This window comes from Microtus ochrogaster, chromosome 2 (genome assembly GCF_000317375.1).
Source record: "Microtus ochrogaster isolate Prairie Vole_2 chromosome 2, MicOch1.0, whole genome shotgun sequence".
Classification (NCBI taxonomy): domain Eukaryota; kingdom Metazoa; phylum Chordata; class Mammalia; order Rodentia; family Cricetidae; genus Microtus; species Microtus ochrogaster.
The window spans coordinates 35,335,215-35,355,647 of record NC_022010.1 but is presented as its reverse complement, the minus strand read 5'-3'; the positions used below and the strand labels follow the sequence as shown (position 1 = coordinate 35,355,647).

The following is a 20,433-nucleotide window of genomic DNA, read 5'->3' as shown; positions in this document are numbered from 1 at the left end:
AAGAAAGTTTTAAGTTGTTATTAGAGTAATAAACAGATATAATATTTGGGATGAGGAGCAAATGCTTTATTTAATCATCCATTCATTTATTCATCCCATTCCTATGTGTTTATCAAATGTCTACTTTTGCATACAGGGAATGCCAAACTAAGTAAGATCATCCCTAGCCTGGACCAGTGCATAGAAGCTTCTCAAACTTCAGTATGCACCAGAATATCTTGATGAGTGTGTTTAAAATCAGGGCACTGACCCCAATGTCAGGAGTTTTCATTCTGATGTACTTGAAGGCTTGATTCTCAGCACAGTCCCAGTAGCACATTCTGCTACTGCACATTCTGCTACTGCTGTCTGGGACAGCACTCATGTCTGGGATGTTAGAGCAATGCTTCTCAAGTTGAGCTGCTTGCCAGTGACATGTAGTGTTTGTTAAAAACCAAAGTCATGGAGATTACAGAAGATGGCCTGCAACAGCAAGGGAAATTAATCAACACCATCAAAAAAGTTGGGTGACAACCGCAAGGACTCTCCTTTCAAGAGCAAAGTGAAGTGAGACCCAATACAAGGCAGAACATGAAAAGTCCAGAGTCTGTGCTATAAAAATGACCAGAATCGGAGGAGCTTCTTCTTGTGGGATGACAGAGTCACTGCAAAGAACCTCAGAAAGTCACTGATTCACTCCTGGAAATAGACATTATCAAGGCAAAAAAAAAAAAAAAAGAAGAAGAAGAAAGACAAAGAAACAGAGGAAAGAGAAAGGTTGTGCATTGTGGGGGAACAACAGAAGAAGAGAGGAGGAATGCCATAAAAGACGCTCAGGACTGCAAAAGCATCATGGCCAGGCGTTTTTTAAAGAGTCCCTGCAGAGTGCACAGGTAGCGGTTATTGTCCCAGACCCTTTGTGAACGTCAATCATGGGAAACACACAGCAAGTATGGCAGGATGCTTTGCTTAAACCCAGCCAGAAAGGTACCACAAAACTGGGACAGACACAGGTTAGAACTGAATAATATTTAACTATTTGTTTGAATTTTCTTGTCTGACATTTTAGTGTTGTCAAGTGGCTGTATCATCTTATTCCTTTTGAAATCCATTACTGCAGGGTTTTGAAAGAATCATGTTGCCTTGCTTTTCATGTTTCTTATGTTTTTACTTTAAGAACATGATCATTAGTTGAGTTTTTAAATCATTCTCTCTCTCTCTCTCTCTCTCTCTCTCTCTCTCTCTCTCTCTCTCTCTCTCTCTTTTGGTTTTTTTCTCCATGTAGTCCTGACTGTCCTGGAACTCACTTTGTAAACCAGGATGGCCTCGAACTCATAGAAATCCACCTGCCTCTGACCCCAGAGTGCTGGGATTAAAGGCATGCACCACTATCACCTGGCTTACACAGAAATAAGTATGATGGCTTAAGATGGGCAAGGCTCTAATAGGACTGAGATGGGGATTGTTTCTCCTTGACTGGGCATTTATCTCATAGTTAAATCCACCAAGTTTGGTCTCCATTACTCCCCTAGAACAGTATCGACAAACCAATTGCTATCAAAGGGTAAAGTCACTATGAAAATATAGTAATAATTTTTAAGAATCACCCTTTAAGTGCCATTATTTTAGGTAGTAAAGGAATAACAATACCATTGTGTGAACTGTAATTGAAGTTAGTGTTTGTATGAATGGAAAGGGAAAGTCAGAGTAAACCTAATGAATTGTCTTGGATCTATACAGCAAAAGTAGAGAATGGAACAATGGATAAGGGGGGAAATACAGGCAGGCAGTGCAGCAGCTCTGCCTAAAGAAAGACAGCTTTAAAAATGATGTGAATTCAGGATTTTAAAGTAGAATTCAATAATGAGAAAGAAACAATGACTAAAAAAAGACAAATTAAAAATTTGAAAGTTTAATGAGTCAAACAATGGGCTCCTGGGGAGCCACCCACACAGACTGGATCAAAGAGAGGACAAGACAGGCAAGGTAGATGAGTCGTGGCAGTTATACAATGCAAAGTTAATCCGTAAGCAAGAAGAGAACATATATGATCTATACTACGCTATGAAAAGGCAAAACCTGTGACCAACGGAAATAGAAAAAGGAGCATTTTAAGCTAAGGGCAGAAATTCTCCAAAGACCAGAAAGAGGTGCCCATCTAAATAAAGGAGGCATTTTGCATATGAAACAGATAAGACCAGAAAACATTTTCCTCATATCATAATACAATTAAAAATACAAAATATACAGAAGAAAGGAAGCATATTGAGTGCCATGAAAGAAAAACATCAAGTCACATAAAAATTCGAAAGTCCAACAGAAACTTTAAAACCCTTCAAGCTTCCCATCGGATACTGATGCTGGTCTTGGTGGTCGTAAAGGAGGAAGAACAGATCGAAGCCGGCCTCATGGCAATATAGTCTGCTATAGAGCATTGGGTCAGATTCATACATGCCTTAAAAAAATAAAAATAAAATAAAAACAAACCCATCAAGCCTTGGAATGTTATATTTCATATTCTAAAAGTTAGTAACTACCAACCCACATGACTAAATACAGAAAATCTGTCTTTCATAATGAAAGGAGAAGGAAACATTTCCATGCTAAAAATCAGTTAAAGAAACTTGTGATTACTATGACAGCTCTAGACATAAGCCCCAGAGAAAGAATCCTTCAGTCTGAGATCAGTACACCAAAAAGACCACGGAAAGAAGACAATGTTAGAAAGTTCACAAAGAAGGAATAAGAAAATATCAAACACTATACAATCAGGGAAATAATAGAAATAAATATGTATTTACCGCAATAATCCTAAATATTAAGGGTCTCCACATAGCAACCAACAGACACAGATGAGCAGTTCAGATTAAAGCACAGAGTACAGCCATGTGCTGTCTCTAAGAAACACATCACACCATCAAAGACAGAGGCAAGCTTAGAATGGAAAGATACAAAAAGTACTCCAAGGGTGTGGATCCAGGAAACAAAACAGATGCCTTATAGCACCTGTAAACTTCACTTCATGCCAACGTTAGTGGAGCTGAAAATTTAGTGATCAATACATCAAGAAGATATTACAATTCTAAACATATAAACACTGAACATGGGTGTACCAGCTTCCTAAAAGAAGCACCACTCTATATAAAGGCATGGATTAATCTGCCATAACAATATTGCTGACTACAATGCCTGATTTTTAGTAATTGACAGGCCTTCTTAACCACTGACAATAATGACAGATTAAACTAAGTTAAAAACACAGAAGAAAAATAGGGACATATTGAGTTAAATTATATCATAGATTAAATAGACCTAGCAGATGACAGTTCATCAAAACACATTTTTCTCCACAAGTCATAGAACTTTTTGTAAGATATATCATATAACCATGCACAAAATAAATCTTAAATGCAGGAAAACTGAAATAATTTCCTGTGTTCTACATGACCACAGTGGAATAAAACTATAAATCAACAGAGGAGGAATTACAGAATATACAGGAGGTCATAGGAATGAAATAACACACTACAAGATGATGCAAAGGTCAAAGAATTCAAGAAGTCAATGAGAACAGATCCCTAGAATGTAAAGAAAATAAAAAAGCAATATATAAAATACAATAAAAATAGATCTGAGAAAGGTGCTTATAGACATAAGTGCTTTTATTAAAAAAAAATCTGAGCAACCTTAAATAATAACTATGTACCCTAGGGTCTTGGACAAATAAGAACAAACCAAATCCCAAGTCAGTAGACAGAAACAAATAATTAAAACCAATGCAACATTAATGAAATAGAAACAAAAAATAAATACCAAAATAAGCAAATCCACAAAGCTTAAGAAAAAAAAAAACAAAGAACTGTTTTTGGTTTTGTTTTGTTTTTTAATAAGACTGGCAAACCCTTAGCCAAACATAGAGGAAGAGACTTCTCAACCAAATTAGTAATGGAAGGGGAAACATTATAAAACATATCAGTGGACTTTAGAAAATTGTTAGGGCATACCCTAAAATCTTTGATTCCACTCACCTGGAAAAGCCTGAAAGAAATGGTTGCATTTTTAAATGCATATCAAAATTAAAGCAACATGAGATAAACAACTTAAACAGATCTAAAACAAGGAACATGATTGAAGTAGTGATAAAAATAATCTGCCAACTAAAAATGCCCAGGCCCAGATGCGTTACTGCAGAATGCTCCCTAACATGCAAAGAAATTCTTCTCAAATTATTCCATAAAATAAAGACAACGGAATGTCACTGAAAGAACTCTTTTATGAAGACTTGGTGCTAAAAGCAGATAAAGCCACACAAAGAGGAAAATTATAGGCCAATTTCTTGTATGAATATAAATAAAAAATTCTTAATAAAATAGATTTGATCTGAGCTCAAGAACACATCCAAAAGACGATTCACACAATGAAAAATTCAACTTTTGCAAATCTATAAATGTAATCTTTCATGTAAGTGGACTAAAAGACAGCAATCATATAACACCTTAACAGGTGTGGAGAATGTTATGACAAAATCAATATACCTTCACAGAAAGAGCACCAAGAAAGCAGCCATAGGGACAATGTGTCTTAACCCAAAGGCTTCATACAACACAGCTCTAACCAAAATGATAGCAATTGAAGGAAAACTCAGAAGATTTCCACTGAAACCTAGACTAAGTCAGCATCCCTGTTCTCTTTACCAGAATAGTGCTTTGTGTCTTGGCCAAAGCAGGATTCCTGAGAGGGAAGGAAAAGGGAAAGAAAGGAGCCAGAGAATTCAAATTTGAGACTGATGCAATTCTCTACCTCAGAGGTTCTCACCAAAACCAGAAAACTTGTACATCTGGTAAACACTTTCAGCAAAGTGGCATGATACTAAAAGCATATGCAAGTCTTTACGTCAATAACAACTTGGTGGAGAAAGAAATCAGAACTGCAATCTCATTCCTAATTTCTTACCCAAAGAAAACTGTCTTTGGGAGAACATAACCAAGAAAATTAAAGAACTCTACAATGAAAACTTTATTTCCCCTTCCCAGAGAGATTCAAGTGTCTCCCCTTGAAGCCCTTTGCTACCTAGTCTCCCTGGGTCTGGGGACTATAGCAAGGTTGTCCTTTATTTTACAGCTAATGTCCACTTATGAGTGAGGACTTATGTTTGTTTGTCTGGGTCTGGGTTACCTCACTCAGAAGGATTTGTTTTCAAGTTCCATCCAGTTTTGTGAGTGGGAAGAATGAGAACACAATCAGGTTAAAGGGGGGGGTGGAGCACTAAAAAGAGATGACAGGAAGGGGGCGCATTTCAGGGTCAGGTAGAAACCTGCTACAATGGATGTCCCAGGAATCTACAAGGATTACCTCAGTGAAGACTCCTAGCAATAGTGGATATATAGCCTGAACTGGCCACTTTCTGTGACCAGGCAAGACTTCCACTATTGGGACAGTAACCCAGAAATATAACCTTCAACCTGCCAATGGGATGTTCTGGGGTAAGTGTGGCTTAGAGATTGAGTGGTCAACCAATGACTGGTCTAACCCGAGACCCATGTCATGAGAGTAAGCCCACCCCTGAAACTGCCTGGGGCACTAGGACCTACAGGCTGGATGACCCAGAGACTTAGAATAGAACAAAATACAGCTGGAGGGAAAAAAATGTCTATGTAATAGTGCATAATAATATTCTGCTATACTAATAGATTAGTGCTTAGCCCAATTGTCATCAGAAAGGCTTTATCCAGGAAGTAATGGAAATAGAGATAGAAACCCTCAGGCAGATATTAAGCTGAGCTTCGGGAATCCTGCTGAATAAAGGGAGAAAAGATTGTAGGAACCAGAGGGGCCAAGAATATCACAAGAAAAAAACACAGAATCAACTAACCTGGTCTCCTAGCGGATCACAGAGACTGAGTCAACAACAAGGGAGCCTGACCTAGGTCCTCTGCATAGTATGGGATAGTTGAGTAGCTTGGTTTTCTTGTGGGACTCACAGCAGTGGGAGCAGAGAGTCGCTGACTCTTTTTCTTCTTTTTGCGATCCGACTCCTCATACTGGGTCACCTCACCAAGCCTTAATACAAGGGGAGGTCCTCAGTCTTACTGCAACTTGATGTATCATGTTTTGTTGATATTCATGGGAGGCCTGCCTTTTCTAAACAGAAATGGAGAAGGAGTGGAGGGGACAGGGGGAGTAGAGTGGACAGACTGGGAGGAGGGGAGGGGAAATTGTGGTCAGAATATTAAATAAATTTAAATAAAATTTCCATAACCTGAAAAAAAATACTAAAGAAAACTTCAAAACACTGAAGATATTGAACAAAACTATAAAAGACAGAGGGCTTCTCAAGTTCATTGATTGAAATAATTAGCACTTTATAAATGGCTGCATTGAAAAATCTATAATCTGTAGATAAAATGCTTTCCCCATAAAATACCCAAATTGAGAAAAAACAACCTTAAAATTCATGTAGAAGCTTAGAAGGCCACAGACACCCAAAGCAAAACTGAGAAAAAAGAATGCTTGAGGTAGAACCTTACCTGATTACATATTTTACTATCAAGCCATATAAATAAAACAGCACAAAATGGCACAAATCAAGACACCAAATCAATGGGATGGAACAAAGAATTCAGGTAACCATTCACAGAACTGCAGTTGCTGTATTTTTGACAAAAACACTATAACCTTTCCAGTAGCTGTGAAAAAATATCCAACCACAGCAAATTAAACAAAGAAAAGACTATTTGGACTCATAGTATGAAGGTACAGTTCAGGGTGTGAGGGAAGCATGGTAGCATAAGTGTGACATGGCTCAGTACATTGTGTCCAAGTCAAGAGAAGATAGAGAAAGGGAGAGAGGGATTCCAGTTTTCAACTATCTCCTTTTTATCCCATCCGGGAACCCAGCCCATGGAATTGTGTCACCTACACTTAGGATGGGCCTTCCCACCTCATTGAACCCTCTGAAAAATCCCTCATAGACATTCCCAGAAGTTTGTCTTCTAAGTGGCTCTAGATCCCGTCAAGTTGACAACCTAAATTAGCTACCATGGATGCTGAAAATACACATTAGAGAGAAGATAGGTCCTTTAATAAACGTGTCGTAAAAAGTAGATTTCTAGGAGTACAAGAAAAAAAAATAGGTTCCCATCTTCTACCCTGTATGAGACTCCACTCCAAATGGACCAAAAACCTCGATATGGAACCTAAAACTCAAAAACTGTTATAAGAAAAAAAAAGGAGAAATCTTCATTATATAGGTATAAGACAGCACATTCTGAATGGAGCTCTAGTTGCTTAGAAATAATGGCAGCAATTCTCCAGGGGGATTCATGACATTAAGAAGTTCTTCACAGCAAACTGTTAATCAGGTGACAACAGTCTATGAGACTGGAGAAAACCTTCCATCTCTCTATATGTAGAAGAAGAGTAATATCTAGCACACATGAAGGGCTGAAATAACTAAGCAACAAGAACTCAAGCAACCCATCCATAAGTACACAGATGAAAGATGAAGCACAAGTGGCCAAGAACTCCATGATAAAATGTTCATCCTCAATGTCCATGAACGACATGCACATTTAAAGGAAACTGTCATTCTTGTGTAACCTCAGTTAGACTAGTGATCACTGAAAAAGCGGCAAATGCTGGCATGGATGCTACCAGAAGGAAACTCTTACACAAGCTGGTGGGAAAGTAAGCTGGTAGAACTACTAAGAAAATCAGTCCAGTGACAATTATATGAGCTCCACCAAGTGGTGCTAGACCTGTATGAGTGAAAGGGTCTTCTCATCTGGGCTCATCTTCGAAAGCCACACGGTTCAGGGGTCTGACCTCCCCTTCATAATAACCCCACTGTGTATGTGAAACTGTTAGGAATCCAGTTTTGCCTCTAAAGGCTCGTGTCAGCCTAGCTGCATCTTAATCTTCAGCAAAAGCTATAAGGATCTCAAGTATCAGGGTGACGAATTCTCTTCCTGGGAGGCACACTTTTCCTAACATATCTTGATTGAAAACTTGCCTAACTTTCCCTCAAGATTCTCCTCATCCATTGCTCTGGGAGGAGTCCCAGCCTTGCCTGTTTGCTTAAATATGGAAGTGTGTTTTTCAGTTTGCTGGTTCTGGGGGACCTGTTGGTAATAGGGATGGAGCAGGAATGAGATGTCCTGAAGCTGAAGAACCAACAGGCCTGTGCAAAAATATCGTAGGAAGGTCATCAAAAAAAAATGTACTTTTCGATGAGTTGGAAGAAGTCCCAGAGAAAAGGGAAAGAGACCCCATGATAGAACAGTCCTTGCTAAAGGTTCTCATTTTGTCTTGAGCTTCTGTAAGCCAATGATCCCTGTGGTTCCAGAAAACAGAAAGTTTTTCTTGAATAAATCCATCCAGATTGTTAGGCTCAATTAAATTATTACTCTGGGGAAAACAGAGCATTGATAAGAAAAGGGGGGAAGGGCAATTAATCTGGTAGGGTTTACAGTGTGTAGAACTCAGCGAATTTCAAAAGCTGAAGTTAGCAAACAGGATCTGTGAATTGACAGGGAACAAAATTATTGCATTAGAAATCAATTAAAAGGGGGCGGCTCCAGAATAATCAACCCCAAGTTTCCAAGCTGAGTAATTCCTGGCTTTCAAAGTTGAAGCCCTGTGTGGGAGGTCTCTGTTATTCAGAAGAACACTTTTATTCTCTAGACAGAAATAACTTCCCTCAATTTTGACTCTGTGGTGTTATATTAATAGTGAAAATGATCCCTCAAAATCTGTGTCCTCTAGGACTGGGGCTACGTCTTAGTGCTCGAGTGCATACCTAGGGTGTACAAGGTCCTGGGTTTAATTCCAGACACCATGCAAAGCATTTTTAAATGTTCATGTCCTCTCAAGAATTAGAACAGTTGTTATGTTTTAAAGTATTTGTCATAAGTTTATGTATACAAGACATTCCTACTGAGAACTATGAGCAGGGTTGTTGACCATATAAAACATAAGGTGGTAAAGAGCAGTAGACTACATACATATCCAACTGGTCTGCCCTGGGCAGGCTAAACAGTTATGTAAAATCTAGATATGCAATAAGATTTAAGCAAGTTATAATGTTATAAAACACTAACAATAAAAGCATCAAGTTGCATTGGTTAGAGGAATCCAGATGCAGAGCCTCAAGTTTAGAGACAGAGAGTGACCCAAGACCTGGGAAGGGCTCACAAAGCTTGGAATCAATAAATAATGAGATTCAGAACACTTAAAGTCTGCACCATTTTTCATGAATCTAGCACTTAATAAGTACTTGTAGAACATTATTGATTATCTCTGTACTTTGTAATGGAATTGAGGTTTGTGGCGTCTTTGTTTCCCTTTGACTATTGTCCCTTTTCCTCCAACCACACGTTTATCAGTCTATTTAAATATGCATTATTACAAATCTCCTTTGAAATGTTGTTAACAACCCAGATACTAGAAACAAAGCCTTTACACAATCCGAAGAGGATATAATTTTCTTGGTTTCACTTATGTTTTCAGTTTTGACATGTTCTTACAATTTCTTTCTTTAATTTAAGAAATGAGTGCAACTTTGCTTTTGTAAAGTAGAGCTTGATCTATTGAAAAATTATTCTGGCATTTTAAGCTATTTAAAGCATTTTTTTTGTATCACCATGCTTTAAAACAAAACAAAACATTATCTTAAGTGAAAGACATACAGGAAAACTAGGGCAATGAGAAAAGTTAATAGAAAAGGTTTTATTCCACTCTGTTGAATAATTGAAGGTAAGATGTATATGAGTATATGCTAAGTCCTAAGTGAGACCTCATCTTTCACATAGTAGGACCAGTAGTGCATCACAGATAGAGAAGCATGGGAAGTTTTAACTGGCTATGTGACTCAGGGTCATTGCATATTTCAGCACCACCTGGAGGTAAGTCATCTATTCATATGCCTAGGGATTGGAGAAATCACATCAGAACTCACGACAGCCTCTATAGGACACTAGAGAAAAGCACTCTCAGTCTCAAAGATTCATCCAATTAGATCTAGCAGTCAAGATGCTGAATGAGAATTCTTTGTCTTTACTAGCAGACTTGTGTTGCTAAACTTGCTCAAATTTAAATTTGAGCCAGGCAGTGGTGGTGCACGCCTTTAATCCCAGCACTCAAGAGGCAGAGGCAGGAGGATCTCTGTGAGTTCAAGGCCAGCCCGGTCCACAAGAGCTAGTTCCATTAAGACTAGGACTGTTACACAGAGAAACCCTGTCTTAAAATTAATTTTAAAAAAATATCCTATCAAATAGAACATTTTCCTTCATTGTCCAAAGAAAAAACAAGTAGTAAAGAGAAACATATTGAGAGATGGGCACAATGTCATAGAAAAACAAAAAGTAAAGTAAGCACGGCCTCTCTCTGAAAACCTCTTTCTATACTCTAACTTGTACCTAAGAAACAAGCGACACTATTAAAACTTAGCCATGAAAATAGACGTATCTGTGAACTTGGATAAGAAGGGAAGAAAGAGAAGACAATTTTCCAATTATTTTAAAATATAAGATATTATATTTGTTATTTTAAGAAGTACTCGAGAGGTAGAGGTAGGTAGATATCTGTGAGCTCCAGGCTAGCTTGGTCTGCAAAGTGGATTCCAGGACAGCCAGAGTTGTTACACAGAGAAACCCTGTCTCAAATAACCAAAAGACAAACAAACAAACAAACAAACAAACAAACAAAAACTACTCTAAACCAAAAAACAAATAAAACCAAACACCAAACAATAACAACAACTAAAACACAATCCAAAACTTGGCCATGACCACACTGATGAAGCTCCAGGTAGTGATTGGTAGTCAAAATAAAAGCAATCAACAAGCTGGATGCTAATGTCTCTATCCCACCGCTATTCCATGATACATTTGTAGTATCATTAATTGTCTAGCTGATGCTATCAAACATCCATCAAAAAACTTACATTAAAAAACTCTAGGTAAGGATGTAACTGATAAAATCTCACACCTCTTTCCATTTTGCGTTTCGAGGCTCAAAAGATTTCCTCTGCCTTATTATTTCTATGCCACTAATTTTGCCTTCAATTATGAGAGACAACGTAAGCTAATGGAATTTGAGAATGGCAGTTTGCTGCTGAACTGGGAAAATTAAGTTTGCTCATTTGAAACAAAAAAAAATGATGAAATGTAATAGAACTTTGTAAGTGTCTGGAGAATGTGAGTCATTAGATTCTTGTTTCCCAGCCTGAGTGGTTTCAATCTCATTTTCAGAAAGTCAAATTTATAATCTGAGGAGAGATAAGTGAGAATGGAGAAGGTAAATAATGCCAATAAACGTTAGAATACAGTCATAATTAATTTTCACCATCTCAATTATTCTCCCAATTCTTATGGCTTTAAGGCAAAGAAAATTTAATAAGTGCCATTTCCCAAAACCTTGACTAACCAATAAGCTCACATCACTCGTGTCCGTTTCTCATCTTCTACTCTGTGGAACAAAGTGAGTTTCAGAAGCTGGGAAATGCGTAATTACACAGGCAGGGGTTGGTGGCCTTTGATCATAATTACAACGCCTTATCCATCCATCACTTGTTGCTGGAGGACTAGTCCTTGGGAGCCCTTTAAAGGAGCTGGGAACCCTGTCAAGACACATTTGAGCTTCAAAACAGCTCATCAGAAACCTAGCTTTCTTGGCCTGAAACACACATAGAAATTGTCACGTTAATCTTACAGTCCATTTGCCTTTTAAGTAAGTGACACCATGAAGTCTTTCTCTAGGAAGACACATCCTGAGGGACATTTATTTTGGCTTCTTTTCGGGGAACTGGGTCTAAGTTTCTTGTTCTTAGGTCATGGTGTCCAAACAAGGGAGGCATTGGAAGTACTTGATAAAAATGTTGATCTGGCATTCCCTTTATTTATGCTCCATTTCTCTATCTCAAATCTCAGATGAGTGAGGAGCCTCAGAGCACAGAGAGCTGCTTCTTCAAGTGTGACCTGGTGGTTCCGCAAATCAGATCATTTCTGCTTATTACACAATTTCAGGACTCCAGCCAAACCTGCCAATCACAGCCCCCAAGCATGGATGGGGCATTTGTCTCTGTACTTGGAAGAATCAGAAGTAACCATGTACACTTGGGCTCCAGAGTCTTAGGGATATTGTCAAGAAGTCGAGTTCGGCTTCACATAAAACAATCCGACACATGTTAAAAAACACTATTAACAAAAATCACTACTCCAATTTGCTCCCTCTCTCAAATGGCTGCTTCCAGTCCTGCCCCTTGGCAGCCTTTCCAGCACCCTGAAACACAAGTGATTGGGGTGTTATTCTAACTAGCTGACACACAGGTCATTCTACCTGGGGTAACCTGAAAAACACCAATGCATCTCGTTCATCGTCTCCTTTCCTGACTCTAACATAAACACTGTCATACAGAGAATATTTTTTAGTCAAATAAACTAAAGCAAGACATAGTTTCTTTCTGTACGGTTTGGGGATACAAATCCTGTGTTCGTCAGATTCATTTTTTATTTCTGCTGTAATAAGTACCACCTACTTAGTGGTGGAAATCACCCTCCTTTATTACGTTACAGTTTGGCAGGTCAGAGGCCTTACACAATGGCTGAAATCAAGCAAGGGGTTGTCAGGCTCCTTCCCTCTGGAGAAGAATTCATTTCCTTATTTTCCAAACCTTTGGAAGCTGCTCATCTATCTTGCCTCATGACTCTTTCCGCTTCAAAGCCTCCAATCAGCTATGTTATGCTGTCTTTTTCATATTCGATCATTTTTGACTCTTCTATCATTAAAGACTCTTGTGATTGCACTGTACATATATAGATAAAACACATTAATCTCTTTCAAAGTTGGCTAACTAGGATCTTTAATTAGTAGCCATCCAGAGATTGGGATGTAGCTTCCCCTGGGGGCCATCATGCTGCCACCTCATCTTCCACCTTCCAAATGGTTCAGATATACTGAGCGATCCTTAAACTAAGATTTTATATGTGAATCTAATAAAACATTCTTGTCATTAGTACGTATGATGTTGAACCAGCGTTTGGAATTTGAACAAGAGCTTTAAATTTTCATCTTCTTTTTGCTAGTATTTTGATATGTATCAGCAATTCAGTCCGTCTAGGGTCCGTATTATTTAATTCTAAAGTGCAAAAATTCAGAGAAGCGATGATGTTAAGACCTTGAAGGTCTCCATCTCAACTCCCAGGAGCCCTAATTTTGACAATCTAAAGATTTCAAGACCATCATGAGATGATTTTGAAGGTGGTACTGTAGTCCAGATCTTTGGCACACAGTATATACACTCTGCTGACAAATTTTTCCATCCCTATAACGTTCAAATGGGCTGGAATTTCCAAAGCGATATAGACCATTATAATTGCATTGCGGTAAGAACTTGAAGTAGTTCTTCATGACTACACCTGATGTATATACTAGACCCTGCACATATATAAAAGTCAATATTTTTTTAATTGATGTGTATCTACTTGTTCCTATCTTAGGCCTTTAAGAACTGAATTTAGACAATATAAGCCAGCTACAATGTTCTGCCCTTCTTGTCAGCTAGACAAGCCTAATTGTTAGAGAAACTCAACTCTGATTCCCTCATTGAGAGATGCATCTAGTCTTTATCCAACACTAGAAATTATAAAGTATGTATTATTTATTTAGGCAGTCCTCCTAAAAACACATAAAGATTTTTTTAATCTTTGGTTTTTTTTTTTTGTTTTTTGTTTTGTTTTGTGTTTTACTCTGTCTGTAATTAGAAGTAATGCCTCTGTTGTGATCCCCTGGAATTTGCAGTAGCTAGAAGTCTTTATTACATTAAACATTTTTTTTAAAAAAGAGAAGAGAGCAATTGCTGCAACATGTGAGCCTGGGGGAAGCCCTTCTCACAAGGTCTACATGCCCAAGAAGAAGTCAGCCATAGAAAGTCTATTCTGAGGTCATGGCGCCCATGCTGACTCTCTTCCTCCTCTTCCCATTGCCTGATGTCAACAAGAAAGTAGAGGGCAGAGGAGATGTCACTGTCATCCTTGGGAGCCAGCGTGCCTTGTCTCAAAGTAAGAAGGATGCCAGTGTGGAGAGAGGGCAAGTGACGACGCCCACACTAGCCATGCTTCTGCCTTTATGTGAGCTTTACTCACAAAGGAATGGCCTTCCACTGTAAGTGGACTGTCACCACCCTTCCTCTTCAGATATATTTAGAAAGCACCGTTAATAAAGTTGACCTTTAAACAAATAACACAAAATTCACACACACATAAAGTACTACTTCCTATGAGAAACACTCATGAACCAACTGTCCTTGAATAGAGGTTCACTGCGAAAGAACACAAAATATTTTATAAATGGATCACATTGTAAGGGTGTTTACTTTTTTATTTTTGAACTTTATCCCATGATTTTAAAATGTAATCTTGATTTATTTTTATTTTTCCACAGGCTTATGTTTTTAAAAGGTGTTCTGAAAGAACTGAATGCCTCACAGAACGGATTAAAAGTGTACTTAATAAGCTAAATGGTAATGCTAAACAGAAAATCACTTAAAGGACATAATTTATGCCGCAAGTGATACACAGCGACTTTGATTCTGAGATACTGACTTTTACGTTCTTTTCTACTATTTACCTGGCTAAAAACAACCAATAAACTTAGTGTACATATGCTTTGCTTATTAGGAAACTAACCCACTGATTTATTTGCTGATTTGTAAAATTTACTCATGCTCTGATATCTTTGTTAAGCGGGTCAGAAATCAAATGACAGACTTAATGACTTTTAGCCCTCTTTTCTTGTTCTGTGCAATTGCCAATGTCAACAAATACAAATACAATAAGCTCTGCAGATATGAATGCCTTTCAGAAAAGTTTGTGCAAAGATGGAAGTTGGTATTGATTCAAATCACAACCAAATCAATTATATGTCAATATAATCAAGTGGAAAGGAAAAAAAAAACAGTGAAATCTCTAACAGATCATAGTACTTTGTATTTAAGCTGTCCTTTTTGGACTGGCACGAGTATCCATCAATTAGTGATAACAGCATGCTATTCATTCTGTTCTATATAAAAAAGGAATTCATGAATGACAGAAGCTTGGAGTTAAAAATATCCATCTACCCCGTCCTTCACTAACACAACAACAATAGCAAAATGCGTCTTTATGCTTCCTCAAAGACAAGGTTAAGTATGTAGATGACTATGATTATGGACTGATTAAATTTGGTCTTTCTTAAAATAGATTTTGTAAACTGAGAACTACCAAGGTTGTCTGCTTAGAAAAATCAACTCATGCTATTCACTCATTGGACAGCCAGGGGAACAGTACTGGATTCCTGTGTTGCCATAGATTTTTTATCTTTTTTTTTATTGAAAAAGGTTTCATATAATATATTTTTATTACGTTTTCTCCTACCATAATTCCACTCTCCCCAGAAATTGGATGATAGTAGCCAATGGGAAACTGACCTATGTAAAAAGGTTAAAATAGTTAAAGAGACAACAACTATCAAATACGTAAGTACTGTAGAGTTCATCAAATGTCAATAATAAACATCATAGCTTTTTTTTCTTTTCTTTTCACACAGGATATCGCTAGCTAGCCTAGAATTTCCATCCTCCTGCCTCAGCCTCTTGAGTGCTGGGATTACAAGCATGAGCACACCACCCCCACATTCTCCTGAACTTTCGTGGTCATGTGCCTTACTTATGAGGCACAGTGGTCATATTTCCTTCTCTCTGTATTATTTGACGTATTTCACTATAAATGAATAGACATTTTAGCCTAAAAAACAAAATAAGCTTTCTAAATCTTCCCAGACCACACTGAACCGCCGCGCCACAGCTCTGCACATTTTCTTGTGTCTGCTTCCCCAGCCGGGAAGGAGACTCTACAACTGAGAGCTATTGAAGAAGACTTTGACTGCTTTGCACTTTTCAGTATGCTGAGACCTGAGGTTCCACTTCTCTGTGAGCTAATAGGTCGCTGAGACTACATGAAAAGCAATTTCTCTGCTTGTATTTCTTTACACTGGAAATGCCCACAGGAAGAGGTGTGTAGGATGGAAGGGGCTAGCTAATCCACAAACTAGAGAATTAGCGAAGTTGCTGGGAATCCAGCACAGTCCTCAGGAAATGCCCGGGACAGAACATTATAAAAACTTCTGCTGAGTCATGGCTGTGTTCTTAGAAGCTTGGGTCTAAAAGTTGGTGATTGGTCTGGGTGGTTTTTCAGACTGGAAAAAGGTCTTCGATAATGCAGTCATCTTGGTTCTACTGCTTTACCATTCCTATGCCCAGATCCAGCTAAATTTAATGTTTAGGTCATCCAAGAAGATAGAATCTGGGTCCATTTGTTTTTGCTAATACTGTTTTGCTAATACTGACGGTAAGGGAGGATTCAGAGGACCATTCCCATTTCCGGTTTCAACCTGGGAAATCAATACCAGTCTCTCTCTGCTTCTGCCTCTGTCTCCTTCCTCTCCCTCTCCTTTGAATCTGTAGTCTCTTTTCTTGCTGTACCCCCATTCCCTTCATCTTTCCTTTTCTGTTTTCCCACCAAAAACCTCACAGGAAAAGAAAGAGTCAGCCCTACGCCAGAACGAATTACACCGATGAAAACAGAATGTCTTTCCTAATCCAAAGCAAAGCTCTATGGTAACCGAGCCCTGCCCAGAGCTAAGGACTCAGATTCTAGTGTGAGCCTCCAGCAGGCACAGGTGGCGAGCGGCAGTTTAACCCCTTTCTAACCCCGCCGTTTTCAACACTTGGGATCTCTCTCATTAGGCGTACAAAGTACTAAATTCCAACCTCAAATCTCATGCCGTTAAATTAACAGCATCACACTGCTTTGTGTGGTGTGAATGTCTCCCATAGCTTTGCACGGGAAGCTCTCTTCAGATTTCATTTGCCCGTTTAAAAATAGCAAACTCTAATCTGAAACAGTCTCTTCCCCCGACACGGGCATACTATTGTCAACCCTCACTGGCATTCCCTCTCAGCGCTAGGTAAATATTTTTCCACAAAAACAGATAAAATTCAGTTTCGTCGCAGGTTTGAGAAGTCATAGTTGTCAAAAAGATGATGCTTGTTTTGAAACAAATCAAAAAGAAAATATTCTTTAGAGCTAAAATGACAAGCCACAATCTGTTTCATATAACAATGGCCATCCATTTTTTAAGATTTAAATCACAATTTCTTGTGTCTGTTTTGACTTGAAGATTGCCCAATAGATCATCACATCCCTGCCCAATGAAATTTCTTTCCCTGGGGTGGGTGGACACCAAGCACGCCAACTAATACATTTTCATATTTTTAACAACGAAAATGACATGAACATTTTTACCTAATGTTTTGATAAACACTCTGAGAATCATACTCATCCCAGTCCTCCAACCTCCTACATCTCCCAGTTCCTCAATGATCTTCTACCCACCCTTCATTCTCTCTCTCTCTCTCTCTCTCTCTCTCTCTCTCTCTCTCTCTCCTTATTGAATCCAGGGGTGTGACAATTTTTTTTTAAATGGATGTCATCAAACTTTGTCACTCAAGAAATAAAGCAAAAGATAACTCTAGAAAAGATGCGAACAGACTGTCACTTTAAGTCCACACAAAGTACAAAGTAGTATCCTTGTGCTCATGAAACAAGGAGTGGTTCTTTTGTAACCCAACCGAAACACTCTGAAAACACAGGCACACCAGTTCAGTTTCCACACCAGTTCAGGTTTGACACAAGTCACTTCATATTTCAACTCACCGCTGGAAGTAAGGGTCGGGGCAGTACTGTAGGGTGGAACACCGTGAAGTTTCAAAATTCATTTCCTTCACCTCTCTTTGGTACCAACAGATGGGGAGCAATTCTATAAAATATACATATACACCTGAGAATATCTAGGTATGTAGCCAGGGAGGCTGAAAGCAATAGGGTCAAATGCCATCAGACATAGAAGTTGAGACACTTCCCCCTCTTCGCTCAGATTTGCAAAGAGGCGGGGCATTTCTTCCTTTCAGCCAATGAGAGTCTTCAAGTCCCTAGAGCATCATAAACAGTCAGTTCTAACCAGCTGGGCATCCTCTCTAAAACTGTTCTTCCTCTCTGTCACAGTTTGAGAGCCCCTGACGTAGAGTGGCCGCACTTGTTGCCAATTTGTAGGCATCTCCGAACTTTTGATCCTGCTCGTGATTGGGTGTTGGCATGAACGGCGTCAGAGGTTAATCTCAGGAGCCAAGGCTTGTGTCATTGAGCTAATAAATGTCCGTCTCTCTTCAGCTGTGTAACACCGCCTCGTATCTGGATCCTGGTTTGATTTGAGAGCTTCTGTCCCTGCTACTGGGGCTAGAGTGTTTTGCAGAGAACCTTAGGAGAGTCTTTTTTTTTCTGTCTTCTCCCCACCCCCCTCCTCCCTTGAGTCTCCCTTTCAGCCAACCGCCTGTTGTGGTCACAATCTCAAATAGCAAAGACAGGGAAATTCCTTGATTATATTTAACCTAGAACTCACTCTTCGTTTCAACTACAGAGAGAGTTATCATGCCTACGTCCCTAGAATTTTTTTCTGCCCCAAATAAAAGAGACTGGACTCTTTGATTTTATCCATACAGATATAAGTAACAGCATTTTAAAATGTGGTAGTAAAATAGAAATGGATACTTTATTTTATAAGGTTTTTGTATTAATTTTTCCTTTGGATATTTACTTAGAATTATTTCAAATTAACTCTCATTGGAAAATAACAAAACCTTTTTTAAACTCTATCGGTCTGTTTCACTCTCTTAGGTCTCATATTTGCTGCTTTTAATCCCTTTTGACCTACTTTGTTATAAAATAATATTGTTTATAATTCAATAATTAATATATTATCAGACAAAGTTGCCGTGAAGATTAATTTGTTTCCTTTTTGAATGTAGGCTGTAAGCCTATCCTGGCCCTGTGGATTTAGAGATTGAATGAAATATGATTCAGAAGCTAAATAGGAATAGAGTCCAACAGGGAAATAAAAACGGTGTGCCCAAGTGTCACTGACATGGCAAGCACACATCTCCATTCATGCTGTAACCGTAGCCACCTGCAAAGGAGTGACATCAGAAAATGTCAAAGTTGTGAGACAAGCCACTGGGAAAGCTGACATTTTCTGTAAGGAGTTCTGGTTCAAAATGTGTTCGTAAAGATGTTTGATTTGTTGCTCCAGCCAGGGAGAAGCTATTTAAAACTTGACATTCTCTTCCTTTCCTGAGACTGAGAGTGTCTAACATCTGTGAATTGTGAAACTCACGCACATGCTGGCCCAAGCCCCAGCCAAGTCAGACAGCTTGCTCTAAAAACATGGGAAACTTGAAGCAAAGATCACTTCACTAATTAATTATAGACTTGCTCATTGGCATTGAAGCGTTCGGCTTTCTTCCTCTCAGCAAATCCAGACGACCTAATTGCAACGTTCTCAAAGTGAGAAGAGGCTGTGCCCTGTGACCATGGGGGAGCTCCATCACATAGGACCTGAGTCTTTGGAGGCAGAGGTGGGCTGATTTCCTGTTCAAAGACAGCCTGACCTGTCCCCAAAATGCAAGAATGGGGGATATAGTTCAGTGCCAAAGCACGTGTCTAGGGTGAAAAGGCCCCGGGTTCAGTGCTCAATTCTGAAAAGCAAGGAAGAGTAAGACTATGATTTCAATGGTAGAGTTTCCAAAGTGTTAATAAACCTGGGAAGTAATTTGGATTTTTTTTTTTCATGTAGAGCCATAGAATCTGGCTCTTTAATTCTAGGGTGGGGTTTGAGATGATGCTTCTAACTCTGGCCAGGGTGGTTGCCCATAGGATCAGAGTCTGAAGTGGTGAGATCTGTACTTGCTGCTGGTTGGCTATTAATAATTGAGTGTTTGCTGGAAAGAAAAAAAGAGTTTGTTAAAATAGTTTACATTAACTTTCCAAGTCATAGACTTCCACATGCTCATTTTTCAGGCATCTTTTAGAATTTTTTTGCTTACAGTTTACAGCTAAATTTGAAAGGTTTGTGTCTAAAATAACTTAAAGTACATGCCATTTCATCAACAGTTGTTACAAAAAAAATCACTAAATTTGTTTAGGTAAAGAAGACAAATTACTAAGTGCCAATAAATTTTATAGAAAAGCAGTAAAAAATAAAAATAAAAAAGGATATTGGTTCCTATTGTGTAATGGTAATAAACAGAATTAACCTGATTTAGAGAAAAGCAAACTCCCGAGGATTCAGCAACATATCTACAATATATGAGCATCCATGTCCTGAGAAAATACGTGACAATTATCTTGCAATTATTATACCTGCTTCATTTCTGTATTGCGCCACCCCCCCAGACACTCAAGTTATTCCCCAAATGTGTAAATTATTTCTCTGAGATGCAAATTAGAAAATTTTCTGAGAGTTTGAAGTCTTTTAGTCGGAAAGTGGAATTGAATAGCTCACACAGACATCTAGGAGAAGGCAATG

At 38.6% G+C, this 20,433-nt stretch overlaps 1 protein-coding gene and 1 non-coding gene across 6 annotated transcripts in view; one reads left to right on the top strand and one right to left on the bottom strand.

Moving 5' to 3' along the window:
• Tp63 (tumor protein p63) overlaps positions 1–17,791 on the bottom strand; it is a 200,070-nt gene extending 182,279 nt beyond the window's left edge. For all 5 annotated transcript variants that reach the window (XM_005344766.2, XM_005344773.2, XM_005344768.2 and 2 more), the window contains exon 1: positions 17,730–17,791. In XM_005344766.2, the coding sequence (XP_005344823.1) occupies positions 17,730–17,791 (62 nt within the window). The remainder of the gene's footprint in view (positions 1–17,729) is intronic.
• LOC113458276 lies at positions 2,310–2,434 on the top strand. Its single transcript, XR_003378672.1, has one exon. It is a non-coding gene; the product is annotated as a small nucleolar RNA SNORA61 (small nucleolar RNA).
• Positions 17,792–20,433: the final 2,642 nt, after the last annotated feature.